The sequence below is a fragment of the Cynocephalus volans genome, chromosome 4 (assembly GCF_027409185.1).
Source record: "Cynocephalus volans isolate mCynVol1 chromosome 4, mCynVol1.pri, whole genome shotgun sequence".
In the NCBI taxonomy this organism is placed as follows: Eukaryota; Metazoa; Chordata; class Mammalia; order Dermoptera; family Cynocephalidae; genus Cynocephalus; species Cynocephalus volans.
In genome coordinates, this window is record NC_084463.1 from 8,734,984 (window position 1) to 8,751,965 (window position 16,982).

The following is a 16,982-nucleotide window of genomic DNA, read 5'->3' on the forward strand; positions in this document are numbered from 1 at the left end:
GATTCCTTTATTATTATGTAAACAAATATTCATTGAGTACTGTCTGTGCATCAGACAATTGTTCGTAACATACTCAAGATTTCAGTTTCAGCTACTTACATGGCCAATAATAAATAAATAAATAAACAGAAAGGGCGTATAGGCTAGGTCTGTGGAGCTGGAATGCTTTAGTTTGAACTTCACCTCTACCATATACTAGCTATGTGATCTTTTGTGTCTCAGTTTCTTGATTTGTATATAAAACTAATACCTTATAAATTGTGAGTATTCAATAAGTTAATAAATGTACCTACACAGAGAAAACCTCTAGGTATAAGCTATAACGATAGTAATTTTATTATTATTAAATAAGATGATTTAAGTGCTAAGAAAGAAGGAAACAGTGATATACTAGGGTGTGATAGGGTGGATATGTGCAGTCATGACTCCTATCAGACAGGGTTGTTGGGGAAGATCTTTCTGATAAGTGACAGAAAGATCTTTTTTTTTTTCATATCAACAATCACTTTGCTAACACCTGCTGAGTTTTCAACATCAGTCAATCCTGATATTACCTATCATTAGCATCAGACTCCACAGGTATAAGAGCTGGGTCCTACATGAGTTCCCCTTCTTCAGATGCCAGTTGTAAGTCCCAATGGTCATCTGTACTTCTGACTCAATAGCTAAAAATCAGGAATTCTCAACACTCTCTCAGGTTTAGTAGTTTGCTAGGAAAAAACTGTCCTTTTCAAATCTTTCAGAGGTGGTTTTAGGTCCCAACATGGCTTCAGTCCTGTTCACTCCAACATTATCATCACTGTCAATCCTGTACAAAGGGAATTCTTTATGGTCAAATGAATCTAGAACCCAAATGAGATCTATTTCAGGGCTCAGAAAGGGTTTTTTGAAGCTAACCAGGAGGAGGCAGCTGGTTTTGGAGGTATAAACTGTGCTCAGCATTATCTTTATGCCAGTATTTTCCAATTTTAAAGTAAAGAAGATGAAAAAAAAAATGAAGTACAACTTAATTAGATAAAACTCTAAATGACAAATAGATAAAAGAATACTTGTGATAGTTAGAAAAGAACCACTACATAGAATAAATAAAAAAGAAAAAAAAAATAGAAAAGAACACTATAGATCAAGTAAGGGTACTTTGTTTGAATTAAAATTAATAATCGACAAAAGCTGGTATTCTCAGGGATAATCTTAAGGGGCAGGGTTAAGGCTATGATCCCTTCAGAGTGTTTTTGGTGCCAAACCCTTATGAACTTGCACTTCAAGATCACGGTGTTGAGGGAGGGGGGAAAGGGCCACGAAAATTAATTACATCGTATAATGATAAATTAAAAAAAAAAAAGATCACGTTGTTGACCTCTTTGGGGAACAAGCAGTATGCTGTAATGTGTGTAAAATTTATGTATTTCTTTCAGGAACAGGACCAGATGGCAGAATCATCAAGAAGGACATTGACTCTTTTGTCCCTAGTAAAGCTGCTCCTGTGAGTTACATTTGACTCTTAATTTTGTTTTTTTGCAGTTTGTTCCTGCAAAGTGCTTTCCAGTCTTTTAGACCATTTAATACATTTTTTTATGAATGAAATAGTTTAACCAGAACTATTTTTTCTTCCAGTTTCACTGGCTTAACAATATTTAGATATTTAGGCCCATGGCTCACTCGGGAGAGGGTGGTGCTGGTAACACCAAGGCCACAGGTTTGGATCTCATATAGGGGTGGCCGGTTAGCTCACTGGGTGAGCATGGTGCTGACAACACCAAGTCAAGGGTTAAGATCCCCTTACCAGTCATCTTTAAAAACAAAACAAAACAATATTTAGATATTTGTGTGCTATTATTTATGTACAAAATCAAAGATGATACTTGTATACTACACTGACACGCATTCCAAATTGTATTTTAAGTAGTGACATTGAATTTTTCCTAATACATTCTCTCCTTCTTATTTGGCCCCTGTTTTTAAAAGCATGTTTGCAAGTTGTTTGTCTAGAGTTTATGTGATTAATTACTCTATGCAGGGATTAAATGCATATATCCAACTTCTGTTTAATTGGTTAAAGTGCTAAGATAATCAGCTAATAGTAAGGAAAATGGTTTAGTTGTTCAGATGTTTGCTTTAAAATGAAAGATTTGTCCCTGTTTTTCTTTCTTAGCATTGCTCAGGATAATGGATTAGCTTGTTTATATCTATCTCTTAATCCTTTCAATTTAAAAATGCTTTGCTTTTCTTGAAGATGATTTTGCAAGAACTAAATTATTTTGACATAAACTAGTCATTGAACATACTCTGGCTCAAAGAAAGATGGCACTTACAATATGATTTCAGAATTCTAATTTAAAAAATTAAAAACAAAACTCTTAAATGATCAGTCTAAAGCCAAGTCCTTTTTGCTCCCTTGGGATAGAAATAACTATTCTTCTATAAAACTTTTATTTTGTACTTTGCCATTTGTAAAAGAGTCAATGGCAATCTTTCTCAGTTGCTTATGCTAAGACTGAGCCAGCCACAGTTACTAAGAACTTTTCTTTCCCTCCATAGGCCCCAGCAGCTGCTGTGCCTCCCCCTGGTCCAGGAGTGGCGGCAGTTCCTACAGGTGTCTTCACAGATATCCCAATCAGCAACATTCGTCGAGTAAGAGCATAAACATAATCTGGAACCAAAGCTATTGGGGGCAGCTTTACATCTGGTTGTTTAACTTCACCCATAATTTAAAACATTAACAGAGGCTTTTTCAGTTGAGAGTATTAGATGATCAGGTTAAGAGAAGTTTAGTTTGGCCAATTGAATACTTGAGATAAACAACTCACTGTGTTCTGGTTAAATCTATTAGAAGATGCTAATTTATGGTGCAGTCCTTCATCTTCCAATTCTAATAATGCTTGAGATAAGTATTGCTGGAGAGTGGGGTGAAGAGGCAGAAAGATCCCTAAGTTAGGTAAGGTCTCATTTCAACTCAAGATGATTGATTTTTAAATCTTTTTGTTTTCAGGTTATTGCACAGCGGTTAATGCAGTCAAAGCAAACCATACCTCATTATTACCTTTCTATTGATGTATATATGGGAGAAGTTTTGTTGGTACGGAAAGAACTTAATAAGGTAAAAGGTCTGGAAATTCCAACTCTCTAAATTGTAAAAATTTTGTCTTTTCCCACTAAACATTTACATTTTTGCCCATATATTTTGTTATTCTATGCCTGTTGGTGATAGAAAATGGGTATCATCTTAATTTTAACTTGCAGAAAATATCCTGGAGAATTTTCATTTTCTAACCTTTGATTAAAACTTGTCATTTAAAGCTAACTTTGCCATGGATAGATTTTAGCCTAGTAGAGTCACTATGATGTGAGACTTGAGTCTCTTTTCATAGGTAAGAAACAGTATGTATAGTTTGTGTTTATAATCAAGTACCAAGCACCTACTTAGTATATAACATAAGGCACTTTTGGGGACACAGAGAGCATAGGGCACAGTCCTTCTCCATGAGTTGATGATCTAATTGGGGAGATAAAACGTGGAAAAGGGGGAAGAAAATTATTTGGTGGCTAACCATTATGGGGATCTGAACCCTTTGCCTTGGTGTTATAGCACTGCACTCTAACTGATCTAACTGGCCAGCCCTGGAAGACAATTTTTATTAAAGTAAAAATATGCTTTTATGGATCACTCTCTTTATGGTAATGCTAATTAATTGCTGAATTATATTGTATAGGTTAAGTGTTACAGGAGTTCAGAGAAGGGGAAGACCAGTGAGAATAGTGGGGGGATTCCAAATCGTATAGAAAAACTTGGTTGAACCATGAAAATTAGGAAGGATTTGGATTGGCAGAGAGGTTAGTAAAAGTTTATTTTCACGATGGAATATCATAAGGTAAAAGTGCTTAAACAAATGAAATAAGTATAGTGTATGTGGGAGATAGATTACCTTTTCTAGAATGGATACATGGTAAGTTGATTTAGGGAAGACCTTGATTTACAAGGAGAAGAATTTGGACTTGATGAATTAGACACTAAGTAAGAAACCATTATATGTTTTTGAGCAGTAAAGTGACGTGATAGTAGCAATGTTTTAAGAAAGGTTAAACTGATAGGTATATACTGGTACATATTAATAGCAGAGACTAGTTATTCTTGTAATTATAATCCAAGCATGAAGTGATGATAATAAGGGTCTGGACTAGAGGGTTGCATTAAGAATAGAGTAGGAAAGAAGAATATGAAAGATATTTTAAGGAAGTGAAGAGTAAAAGCCAACTCCTGAGAGTGTCATACAGGACCTCTCACAGGTTATTTATAACCTCTCTGACTTCCTAGTACTTACCTGCTTGCTTACTCCACTGCAGATACAATGTTTGCCTTCCTATTCCTTGGCACTCCACATGTAAAAATTTTTGTGAGGACATAGGTTCTTATTTCTCTTGGGTGTGTGTATATATATATATATATATATATATAGGAGTGGAATTGCTGGATCATATGGTAACCCTGTGTTTAGCTTCTTAAGGAATTGCCAGACTTTTCCAGAGTGGCTACACCATTTTATATTCCCACCGACAATTTATGAGGATTCCAATTTCTTCATATCCTCGCCAATACTTGTATTATCTGTCTTTTTTTGATTGTAGCCATCCTAGTGAATGTGAATTATTCTCTCATGGTTTTGATTAGCGTTTTCCTGATGGCTAACGATATTAAACTTCTTTTCATGTGCTTCTTGGCATTCTTATATCTTCTTTATGGAAATGTCTATTCAGATCCGTTGCTCATTTTTAAATTAAGTATCTTATTATTGTACGTAGTAAGATTTCTTTACGTACTCTAGATGTAGGTCCCTTATCATAGATTCTCCCATTCTGTAGATTTTTTCACTTTTTTTTTTTTTAAACAGGTTTGAGTGCTTAGTAGTCTTTTCACTTTGGTGTCCTTTGAAAAACAAAATTTTTAATATTGGCCATGTCCAATTTATCTATTTTCTTCTTTTGTGCTTTTGGCATTATATCTAAAAAAACCATTGCCTAATTTGAGGACATGATAATTTACACCTCGTTTCCTTATAAGAGTTTTATAGTTTTAGCTCTTACGTTTAAGTCTTTGATCTATTTTGAGTTAATTTTTGTATGTAGTATGAGGTAGGAATTCAATTTTATTCTTTTGTATGTGGACAGTCAGTTGTTCCAGCACCATTTGTTGAAAAGACTATTCTCTTCTCATTAATTTGTCTTGGCATCCTTGTCAAAATAATTGAACAATACATGTGTGAGTTTATTTCTAGATTTGCAGTTCTGTTCCATTGATCTATATGCCTGTGCTTTTGCCAGTACCACAGTCTTAATCACTGTAGTTTTGTAGTAAGTTTATTTTTAACTAAAAAAAATTTTTAAGGTTGCTTCTCATTTTTAAAAAAAGTTTTATTTTTAATTGATATAATAATTGTACATATTTATGGGGTACAGTGTGATGTTTGGATACATGTATATGATGTGTAATGATCAAATTAGGCCAATTCTGTCCCTCAAAAATTTATCACTTCTTTGTGGTAAGAACATTCAAAATCCTCTCTTCTAGCTATTTTTAAACATACAGTATAATAACTATTGTCATACTACTGTGCAGTGGTGAACACTACAACTTATTTCTCCTATTGAACTGTAACTTTGTTCCCATTGACCAACCTCTTCCTACTGCTGCCCTCCCCTGTAGTAAGTTTTACTCAGGAAACGGGAGTCCTCTTTGTTCTTTGTTCTCCTTTTTCAAAATTATTTTGTCTGGGTCCCCTTCAATTCCAAATGAATTTTAGGATGGGCTTGTAAATTTCTACAATGAAACCAGTTGAGATTTTGATAAGGATCATTGAATCTGTAGATCAATTTGGGGAGTGTGCCAACTTAACAATATTAAGTCTTCCCATCCATGATCATGGGATGCCCGTACATTTACTTAGGTCTTCTTTAATCTCTTTCAACAATTTTTATAGTTTTTAGAGTGTTTTACACTTTTTTTGTTAAGTTTATTTCTAGGTATTTTATTCTTTTTGATACTATTGTAAATGGAATTGTTTTCTAACTCTCATTTTCAGATTGTTAATTGCTATTGTACTGTATAGAAATACAACTAATTTTTGTATATTGATTTTGTATCCTATTTCTTTTTTTTTATGTTTGTTTTTGATCTTGTATCCTGCAGCCTTGCTGAACTCATTTATTAGTTCCTATAGTTTTTTAGTGGGTTCCTTAGGATTTTCTTTGTATAAGGTCATGTCATTTGCAAATAGAGATAGTTTTACTTTTTCCTTTCTAATCTGGATGCGTTTTATTTTTGCCTAATTTCTCTGGCTAGCACTTCTAATACAATGTTGAATAGGAATGGCAAGAGTGGACGTCCTTGTCTTTTTGTTGTTGTTGTTGTTGTTGTTGGCGGCTGGTGGGTATGGGGATCTGAATCCTTGACCTTGGTGTTACAACACAGCACTCTAACCAGCTGAGCTAACTGGCCAGCCCTGGACATCCTTGTCTTGTTCTTGATCTTAGGGGGAATAAATCTTTGACCATTAAATCTGATGACAGTTGTGAGATTTCCTAGATCTATTTTTTCATCAGGTTGACTAAGTTCTCTCCTATTCCTAGTTTGCTGAATGTTTTTTTATCATGAAAAAGGGTATTGAAATTTGTCAAATGCTCTTTTTGTGTCTTTTGAGATAGTCATGTGGTTTTTGTCCTGTATGCTATTAGGACATTATTACATCAAATGAATTTTAGATGTTAAGCGAACCTTGGATTCCTTGGTTAAATCCCATTTGCTCATGGTGAATGATCCTTTTTATATGTATTGCTTGATTTTGTTTGCTATTATTTTGTTGAGGATTTTTGTATCTATATTCATAAGAGTTACTAGTGTGTAGTTTTTTTTTTATTGTAATATGTTTAGTTGTGGTTTTAGGCTGATAATGGACACATAGAAATGAGTGGGGAAGTGTTCTTTGCTCTTCTGTTTTGTGGAATAGTTTGTGAAAAATTGATATTAATTCTTCTTTAAATGTCATAGAATTTACCAGTGAAGCCACTTGAGTCTAGGCTTTTCTTTCTTTCTTTTTAAAGATGACTGGTAAGGGGATCTTAACCGTTGACTTGCTGTTGCCAGCATCATGCCTCTCCCAAGTGAGCTAACTGGCCATCCCTATATAGGGATCTGAACCTGTGGCCTTGGTGTTATCAGCACCACACTCTCCCAAGTGAGCCACAGGCCAGCCCTGGGCATATGTTGTGGGCATATGTTGTTCATAGTATTCCCTATACAGGAAATCCTTTTTATTTCTGGAAAATAGATAGGTATGTCCCCTATTTTAATCCTGGTTTTAAAAATTTGAGTCTTTTCCTTGGTCTAACAACATTCATGGTTGTAGTTGACATTTGGTTGATCTTTTCAAAGAACCAAATTTTGTTTTTGTTGAGATGAATGAAAATGAAGACAACACATGTCATAATTATGGGATACAGCTAAAGCAGTGCGTAGCAGGAAACGTAACTATAAAGACCTACATTAAATAAGATGAAAGAAACAACTTTGATTTTATTTTATCCTTTGCACCTCAGGGCATTTGTATATTCTCTTCCCCCTCCTTCCTTTCTCAAGATTATACAGTTTCAGTCTTTGAAGAGAGAGTTTTTAGAACTACAATGGTTTCTTGTCTTTACAGATGTTAGAAGGGAGAAGCAAAATTTCTGTCAATGACTTCATCATAAAAGCTTCAGCTTTGGCATGTTTAAAAGTTCCTGAAGCAAATTCTTCTTGGATGGACACAGTAATAAGACAGTAAGTAAAACTGGGGAATGTACATATCCATCAGCAGTTTTCTTGTGTTGTCTAATATGTAACTAGGAGTTTAAGGGTTAAGGAGAAATGGAGTACAGAGGAAGAGATGACTTCCATAGGTGAAGTAATTTAAAAACAACACAAAACTATTCGTGAGATAATGCTAAATTTAGTTAGTAAAGGCTACAAATTCTTTGTATGAGTTCAGGAAACAGAGATTAGTGTAAAAGTATGTATAATTAAGCTGATAAGAACTCTAACAAAACAGAGTTAAATACTTAATTTTTGTTCACCAGTGAGTTATGCTGAACTTTAGAGGCAAAATTGAAAACAGTATTTGTTAATATTATGATAGCATGTGACTGGCATGGTTCTCTGTGTGTTTCATGTTATCTCATATAATCCTTATTATTTAAGTGCTTTCACTCTTATTTTCTAGATGAAGAAACTGAGGCTAAGTGAGTTAAGTAACTTGCCCTGAGTTAATAAGTTAGTAAGTATCAGAACTGTGATAGGAACCAGATTCTGAGTCCTTAGCCTAGATCCTTTCTACTCTGTAGATGCTTTTATATTATTATTACTCCGAAAGGAAAAAAAAAAAACTTTTTTCTTTTCTACTGTATTTTCACATATTCACAGAAGCACTTCTGTAACCAGATGTTGTGTGTGTGTTGGCGGGGGTGGGAGGCAGTCAGGCAATCAGTTCTTCTGTGGACACCAGTGGGGTGTCTTTCAATTCAGTTCAGTTCTGACCAACTGGCTGCAAACCAGGGTTCGCATAACCCCCTCCTTAGGTTTGATTAATTTTCTGGTATGGCTCACAGAACTCAGGGAAGCTTTTATTTGTGTTTACTGATTTATTACAAAGGATATATGAACAGCAGATGAAGAGATGGATATGGCCAGGTATTAAGGGTGGGGTGGGGTGTTTCTGTGTTCTCCCTGGGTGCACCACCCTCCCAGCACTTCCACATGTTCAGCGTCCTGGAAATTCATCAAATCTTGTTCAAGAGTTTTCACAGAGCTTGATGTCCAGATCTCTCTCTACCCACTCTTTCTCTGAGGTTGATGGGTGTGACTGATAGTTCCAACCCTCTGATCTGGTGACTGACCCCATCCTGAGGTTATCTAGGGGCTCCACCCTAAGTTACCTCGTTAGCATAAACTCAGGAATTATCAAAGGGGCTCATTATGAATAACAAAAGATACTCCTATCACTCAAGAAATTCTAGGGGTTATAGGAGCTCAGAGACAAAGACCAAATATATTTCATATACCACAATTATCAATTTCGTTTTTATTAAAATAATAGTACACAGGTTGGAATATTGCTCTGTGATTTACAGTTACATACTCTGACTCTTAATCTGAGGTCCACTCCCAAGAGGCCAACACAACTTTTGAACTGTTGTTTCTTCTGGCATTTACCCTCAGATTTCTAAATAATATTTTTCTATTGCCTACTATGGATTTTGCATTTTTTATACTTCCTAGAAGTAAAAGTCAACTGATTTTATATTGAAGAATATTAAGATTTAGCTTTGTTATACCTTTCATACACACACACACACACACACACACACACACACACACACACACACACACACACACACACACACACTTTCCCATTATGGCACAAATTTGGATTAAATCTGTTTTCAGTATTAATATTTTTATGCCTATGAAAATAATTGTGTATGACTAAAACATGTAGTATATACCATGAATACTAAACTGATTTTAATGATTGTCTAAAAGGCGGGGGGTGGGTTAGTTTTCTATGTAGAGTAGTTCCCTCTTACTCAGTTTCACTTTTCGTGGTTTCGGTTAACTGAAGTCAACCGTGGTCTGAAAAATATTAAGGTACTTTGAAAGAGAGAGACCACATTCACATAACTTTATTACTGTATATTTTTATAATAGTTCTGTTATTAGTTGTAAGTCTCTTACTGTGCCTAACTTTAAATTTACCTTTATCATAGGTATATATATGAAAGTATATATTATATATATGGTTTGGTACTATCCACCATTTCAGGCATCCACTGGGGTTCGTAGAACCTATCTCCCTCAAATAAGGGGGATCTGTTGTAGTCATGAATTTTTTTTTAACTTATTTTTTATTAGCATATTCACTGTTACAAATCATACTTATTCTTTATGCCCCTTCTCCAATCCCCCACGTCCCACTCCACCTCCTGCCTCTAATAACCATAGATTTGTTCTCTCCATCTGACGGATTAACTGTTCCTCTCTTGGTTTATTGCCTAGATGATCTGTCCAGTACTGAGACAGGTGTGATCAAATCCTCCCCTATTAACATAAATTATGTACTTCTTCTATTACTCTGGAGTGTGCTTTTTGGAGAGAGAGGACCTCTTTTTTTCTTTCTTTTGGTCTCCACTGGTGCCTCTCCTTGTGTCAGTGCAGTTGATTCTGACGTACCGTCTGCATGGTGGTATATTGGCTGTGACTGCTGCTATAGAGACTAGCTGCTTTTGCGGCAGCCATGGCAATTGTGATGTTTATGGTGGGCTTTCCATGTGGAAATGATGTTTTTGGTGTGCTCTTTACCTGGGTGTGGCTGGGCTTGGTTTCTGCTGGTTCCATGACTCAGGCTCCTGGTTGAGGCCCGAGGTGATGGCGGCAGCTTGCCTAGTTGTGGCTGGATTCAGCTTCCCCCAGTTCCATGCCTCATTGCAGGATGTTGTTGTGGTGCAGTTGAGGGGGAGGGGAAGAGGAGGAGGGGAAGAAAGGAAGGGGAAGGGAAATAGGGTGGGAAGAGGAGAAAGAAGGGAGGCATGATCGAGGTCTGTGGCACCCACCTTATTCTGGCAGGGGAGACCAGGGGGCTTTCCATGGCAGCTTGGTTGTTGCTGGGCTGGATGCAGACGTCAGTGCAGTGTGGCTAAAGCCCTCAGTCTCCTACTGCCCTGGTTTTGGAGCCCAGGGTGCTTCCTGCAACAGCTTGGTGGTTGTTGCTGGGCTGGTTGTGGATGTCAGGGGCATAGCAGAGGCTGTTGGCACCCCACCACTCCAGCTCAGGAGCCCAGGGTGCTACCAGCAGCAGCTTGGTGGTTGTCATTGGGCTTGTGGATGTTGGGGGGCATTGCTGAGGCCCTCAGTCCCCCACTGCCCCCGCTCAGGGACCCAGGGCACTCTGGTAGTGGCTCAGTGGTCATTGCTGGGCTGGTTGTGGATGTCAGTGAGGGGGTTGCGGTTGAGGCCCGTGGCCCCTCATTGCCCTGGGCTCCTGAGCCAGGATGCTCGGGAGCCCAGGGCACGTCCTGCGGCAGCTTGGTGGTCGTTGCTGGACTGGTTGCAGATGTTGCTAAGGCCCTCAGCCCTCCCCCCACCCTAGGTTGGGAACCCAGGGGGCTTCTGGTCCTTCTAGGTTTTATATGTGTTATTTGGTGGTGTTAGACCTTTACTTCTTAATATCAAACTTCCTGTGGAGACCAGTACTTGAGCCCTGTAGTTCAGCTAAGCTAAATTGCCTCACTGCTGCTGATTGCTTGGGGAAAGCTTTTTGTGCAGCTCAGGTTTTAATTGTTGACCTCCTAGGTACTTATGTGTCTTGTGAGGTCTGGTCCACCTGGATTGTGTGGAAACTCTAGTCTGGGCATGAGTCTTTTTCAGAAAACTGCACCCCCCCTGCAGTCCTGTATTCCTGACCAGTCTCCACTGAGTGGTCCTGCGCTGATTGGAGGGTAGATCAACTGTCCATGCTGTGCCCCAATGTTTCCCTGGTGGGTTTCTCTCCCCCACCGCCTGCACTCTAAACACTTCCCATGGGATGGACCATGTGCTGGTCCCTTGTGATGTCTCACTAGCCTCTGAGTGGCTCCTTCTTTCTGTTGTCTGTGACTCTTCACTGCTTTGTGGGTCCACAGGACCCCTGTTAGTGGTCTTGCTGGCCTAGGGGACCAGCAAGACCCTCTTCTCCCCTGCCACCTCCAAACAACTTCATAGGAAGGGCACAGCTGCAGCTTTTCAGCTCTTGCTCCGTGTGCTCACCAGCTCCAGACTTGAAGCAGCCGGGGCTCAAAATGGTGGGAGCAATCCTTTCTTTCTCTCATCGTGGCTTTTCCTGCCTTCGTGAACTTCGCAGGTCTCCCCTCCTTTACCCTGAGCTCTAGCTGCCCCAACTTGGCTGTCATTGCTGTTTAATAGTTGTAAATTGGTTGATTTGTGGGAGAGAGTGACACTGGGGACCATCTCTTCCACCGTCTTGCCTGGAAGCCCTCATCATGAATTCTTTCTGAAACGCCCCAAGAGAACTCTATTGGGTAATGTATTAGTTTGAACTTTTTCTTTGGTCACTCCGTTCTTGGAGAACATGTGAGGGTCTAATATTCCTTGTAAACTGTACAGTTTCCTAGGGTTGCTGTTCTGAATTACAAAATTGGATGGGTTGAAACAAATTTACTCTGTCACAGTTCTGGAGGCCAAAAGTCCAAAATCAGAGTGTCAGCAGAGCTGTGTTCCATCCAAAGACTCTAGGGGAGAGTTATTCCTTGATTTTTCCAATTCTAGTGGCTCCAGGAATTTTTTGGTTGTGGTTGTGTAACTTCAGTCTCTACTTCCATCTTTTATTTTGTTTTCCTTTGTTGTTTTTTTTCCCCTTACCTGCAAGAAGCTGTGAATGAATCTACCTCCATCTTGATGTGAACTTCTCCTCTGTGTCTGTGTCTTCTAAGGACATTTGGCAGTAGATTTAGGGCCATTCAGATAATCCAGGATAATATCATCTCAAGATCCTAATTATACCCCCAAAGACTTATTTCCCATAAGGTCCCATTGATAAATTCTGGGGATTAACACATAGACTTATCTTTTAGGGGGCCACCATTCATTGAACCCACAAAACAGACTTTAAATCAGTCTTCCTATCTTCAGCACTGTCCATACCACTGACTCATGGATAGCTATCTGGTACCTGAGCAGAAGTAGCTTTGCTTCTTATGACATTCAAATCTTTCCATAATTCAGTCAAGGCCTGTTTTCTGCAATTACTTTTCTGTAAAACCTTCTTTTTCTTGTGCCAATCTGGGTAAGCCACTATCACTAAACATGCCTTTCAGTTCTCTTATTCTAGGATGCTGCGTGGGCTTTCCCTTTCCTTGTTTTTAGATGCATTCCTTTCCCACATTATTATTATGATGATTATCATCATCACAGCAGCTAATACGAGGGTACTTCAGAAAGTTTGTGGAGGGGCTGGCCGGTTAGCTCAGTTGGTTAGAGTACAGCCTGATAACGCTAAGATCACAGGTTTGGATCCCCATTACCAGCCAGCCACAAGAAAAAAAGAAAAGTTCATGGAAAACCAGAATTAAAGGATAATATGGAAGATATAACAACCACAATTACTTGAAGTTGATACAACAAGCAAACAGAGGGGACATTGGTGGGGGGGAGGGAGGAGGGAGGGAGGTTTTGGTGATGGGCAACAATAATCAGCCACAATGTATATCGATAAAATAAAAAAATTTTTAAAAAAAAGGATAATATGAATTTTTCCATGAACGTTTTGAAGTGCCCTGATATTTAATGAGTGTTTCAGCAATTGTATTCATTATTTTATTTAATTCTCATGAGAACCTTGTAAAATAGGTACCATTATTTCCATTTCACAGATGAGGAAACTGACACACAGATAGCTGCCCAACATCACATAGCTAGTAAATGGTGAGCCAAGACTTGAATTCCAGCTACCTGAACCAAGACTAAAAACTACTCTTGAACCGTACCACATCCTATCTGTTGAAATCGTAACTATCTGTAAACTCTAGCTCAGATTCTACCTCTGTACTATGTAAGGCAAAAGTAAGTTCTCCCTCGCCTGAATATTGTATATATTACTCATTTGGCACATTCATTAATGCAACAAATATTATGTACTGGTTTCACTTTCTAATTTTTTATGTATGTAGGTAGTTCATCTCCCTATATAGATTGTAAGCATCCTGAAGGCAGGGATAGTTTATTATATATCTCTCATTCCTTTCTATGACTGGCATACAGGCACGTTTTTTTTAAAGCTTAATTTGCTATAATTTATAAAATTCATCTGCTCTAAGTATACAGTTTTATGATTTTTGTTTAATTTACAGAGTTGTGCAGTCTTTACTGTAGTCTGATTTTAGAAATTTTCATCTCCCCCACAAAGATCATGCATACCCATTTTTACAGTGAATTCCTGCTCCTACTTTTATCACCTGGACAATATGTCTTGTTGTCTGTCTCTATAGATTTGTCTATTCCAAACCTTTTATAGAAATGGGGTCATAAAATATGTGGTCTTCTTCATCTGGTTTCTTTCATTTAATGGAATGTATTTTGATACTCATCCATGTTGTAGCATGTATCAGTAGTTTGTTCTTTTTTATTGCTGAATAGTGTTTACTTTTATCAGTATACCACATTTTGTTTATGCATTCACCAGTTGATGGACATTTTGTTGTTTCCCTTTTTTTGCTATTGTGAATAATGCTGCTATGAACGTTTGTGTACAATTCCTTGTGTGAACCTATGTTTTCATTTCTCTTGGGTAGATTCCTAGGAATGGAATTGCTGGGTCATAGGGTAAATTCATGTTTAATTTTTTGAGAAACTTCCACACTATTTTGCAAAGTGATTACACCATTTTACCTTCTTACCAACAGTTGAGGAGGGTTCCGGTTTCTCCACATCCTCAGCAATACTTGTTATTTGTGTGTGTGTGTGTATGTGTGTGTTTTAAGTAGCCATGAAGGTAGATGTGAAGTGAGAGCCATCTACTGTTAAGAATATCTGAAGAAAGCACTACTTGGATGAAAGGATCAAGGATGCAGGGCAAGTTCTATGACTTTATTAATTCTTACCAAATGCCCTTCATTTATTTGTTCATACAGCCATTCAACAAATATTTATTGAACAGGTACTGTTTGCTGGATTCAGCGGTGAACAAGATAGGAAATACCATTCCTATTCTTTCAGGAGGAAGATTATTAAACAAACGATATTGTAATAATAGGATAATTTAATCAAGAAAGCAGTATTTGCTAGGTGATATCTTGGCCGGAGCCCAGCTGTGGTAACTGATAAGGGTCTTACACTGTACAAGTAGTAGTCTTAGAGCAGGTCCCTATATATGCAAGTGACAGAAGTCTGCTTCTACCAGCTTGGGCAAAGGGGGGGTTGGTACCCATAATATTCTAGAGCTTATGCCTAGGAAGAACTGGAGTTCTTTTTCTGGAGGCAGACATGTGCCTTCATGTGAAGTTTTAGCTTTTTCTCAATTGCAGAACACTTTAGCAGAGGCTCTTACACAGACCCCAGAGGAGAGTGTGGATATAATTCAGGAGTTTCTGAACTTGGGTGGGGGAAAAAAATCACATTTTTTCCACTAAACTCTACTGAAATTTATCATTTTTTCCCATTATAAATGTAGAGAACAAATCAAAGTTAATAGTACTTGTGGCTGGTAACCAGTAAAAATCAGTTATTTTCATATCACATTGTAGTTGTTGCATATATCTTAAAATACTGTTTTGCTCATCACTACTTCAATGTGATAGCCATTATTATAACTGCAACAAGATCTTGTTATTGAGTTAATATGGAAGTATACATATCACAGTTTTTTAAAAATTGTTTGATAACTGAATTTCAGTATGTTTTTTGTTTCATTTTATTTTTTTGTAGTTGAGTATTTTATTTTCAGGGATAAAAAAATATTCTGAGATGGGACCTCAATACATAATGGCCCCTGGTGTAGAAAAGACTGGGAATCCTAATTTTATGTTCTTCTGAGGCACTACCACCTCTACATTCTGAGCACTCCGGTTTCTCCCAGTGATGTAGGTCCCTCCCTCCACTCTTGATGCAGTTCCCTCCCTCCAGCCAGTGCACTTCCACTCAAAAATTCAAGGACTTCTGATGGTTGAATTCTCACTGACTGCTGGGCTTTAAAACCCAGCTATACCCATGTGTTGGTCAAGGCAGATGGTGGGGGAATTTAGAGGATGTGTGTGAAACCAACCTGCTGACACATTTCTCATTCATTTTTAAAAAATGCAAGTCAAGGAGAGGGCACAGAAGGATATAAAAACCAGGACAGATGTCTCTGGCTAAACAGTAGTGCAAACCAGCTCTGAAATTTTTGAGAGTCTGGCTGATTAGCTCAGGTGGTTACAGAATGGTGTTATAACACCAAGGTCAAGGGTTCAGATCCCTGCACTGGCCAGCTGCCAAAAAAATAAAAATTTTTTTGAAGTAAATATCAATATTCTTGCTTAATGTGGCACATAGGCTCTTAATAAACAGTGTTGTTTATTACTTCGATTTCTTTTTCTTTTTGAACAGAAATCATGTTGTTGATGTTAGTGTTGCTGTCAGTACTCCTGCAGGACTGATCACACCTATTGTGTTTAATGCACATATAAAAGGACTGGAAGCTATTGCTAATGATGTTGTTTCTTTAGCAACCAAAGCAAGAGAGGGTAAACTACAGCCACATGAGTTCCAGGTAAGGTATTATTACCTTCTGAATTTTAAGGATTATGTTATTTTTAAGGTCAGCATAATACTTGTATTGCATTTTACACCTTTTGATTCTGCCATGTATTCTTACTGACACTAGGTCTTGAAAATAAAGAAAAACTGAGTCACATATCAAAAGCTGAAAATAAGATGTTTTCTAACAAGTGTGTAAAAACCAGCACAACCGACTTTTGTTCATATTGTTAGTGGCTGAATATTTTTGGTAATATGTTTACCATTCTTTACCATTACCATTTATCATTACCGTCAGGTCTTTCTTAAAGCAAAGTAAAAGATTATCTTTGCACAGAACATTTCTCATTTTATCTGATTTGTGTTCATAAGCAATTAATGTGGTCTATTTTTAATCTTTTTTCCTCTAGGGTGGCACTTTCACAATCTCCAATTTAGGAATGTTTGGAATTAAGAATTTCTCTGCTATTATTAACCCACCTCAAGCATGTATTCTGGCAATTGGTGCTTCAGAGGATAAACTGGTTCCAGCAGATAATGAAAAAGGGTAAGTGCCAAAACGAAGACGTAGTTGTAAGCTCATTTTCATTCTATTACACCTGTTTTTGAGTGTCAGTTTTGCAGACAATTATTGGCATGGTATACTGGAGCTTCAGGTAGTCAGACATAAATACAG

General features: G+C 37.7%; 1 protein-coding gene across 1 annotated transcript in view; it reads left to right on the top strand.

The window, feature by feature from the left end:
- DLAT (dihydrolipoamide S-acetyltransferase) overlaps positions 1 to 16,982 on the top strand; it is a 28,369-nt gene that overhangs the window by 9,322 nt on the left and 2,065 nt on the right. Inside the window, exons 8-13 of the mRNA XM_063095644.1 lie at positions 1,416 to 1,483; positions 2,539 to 2,631; positions 2,990 to 3,097; positions 7,692 to 7,807; positions 16,157 to 16,319; positions 16,717 to 16,853. Of these exons, the coding sequence (XP_062951714.1) occupies positions 1,416 to 1,483; positions 2,539 to 2,631; positions 2,990 to 3,097; positions 7,692 to 7,807; positions 16,157 to 16,319; positions 16,717 to 16,853 (685 nt within the window). The remainder of the gene's footprint in view (positions 1 to 1,415; positions 1,484 to 2,538; positions 2,632 to 2,989; positions 3,098 to 7,691; positions 7,808 to 16,156; positions 16,320 to 16,716; positions 16,854 to 16,982) is intronic.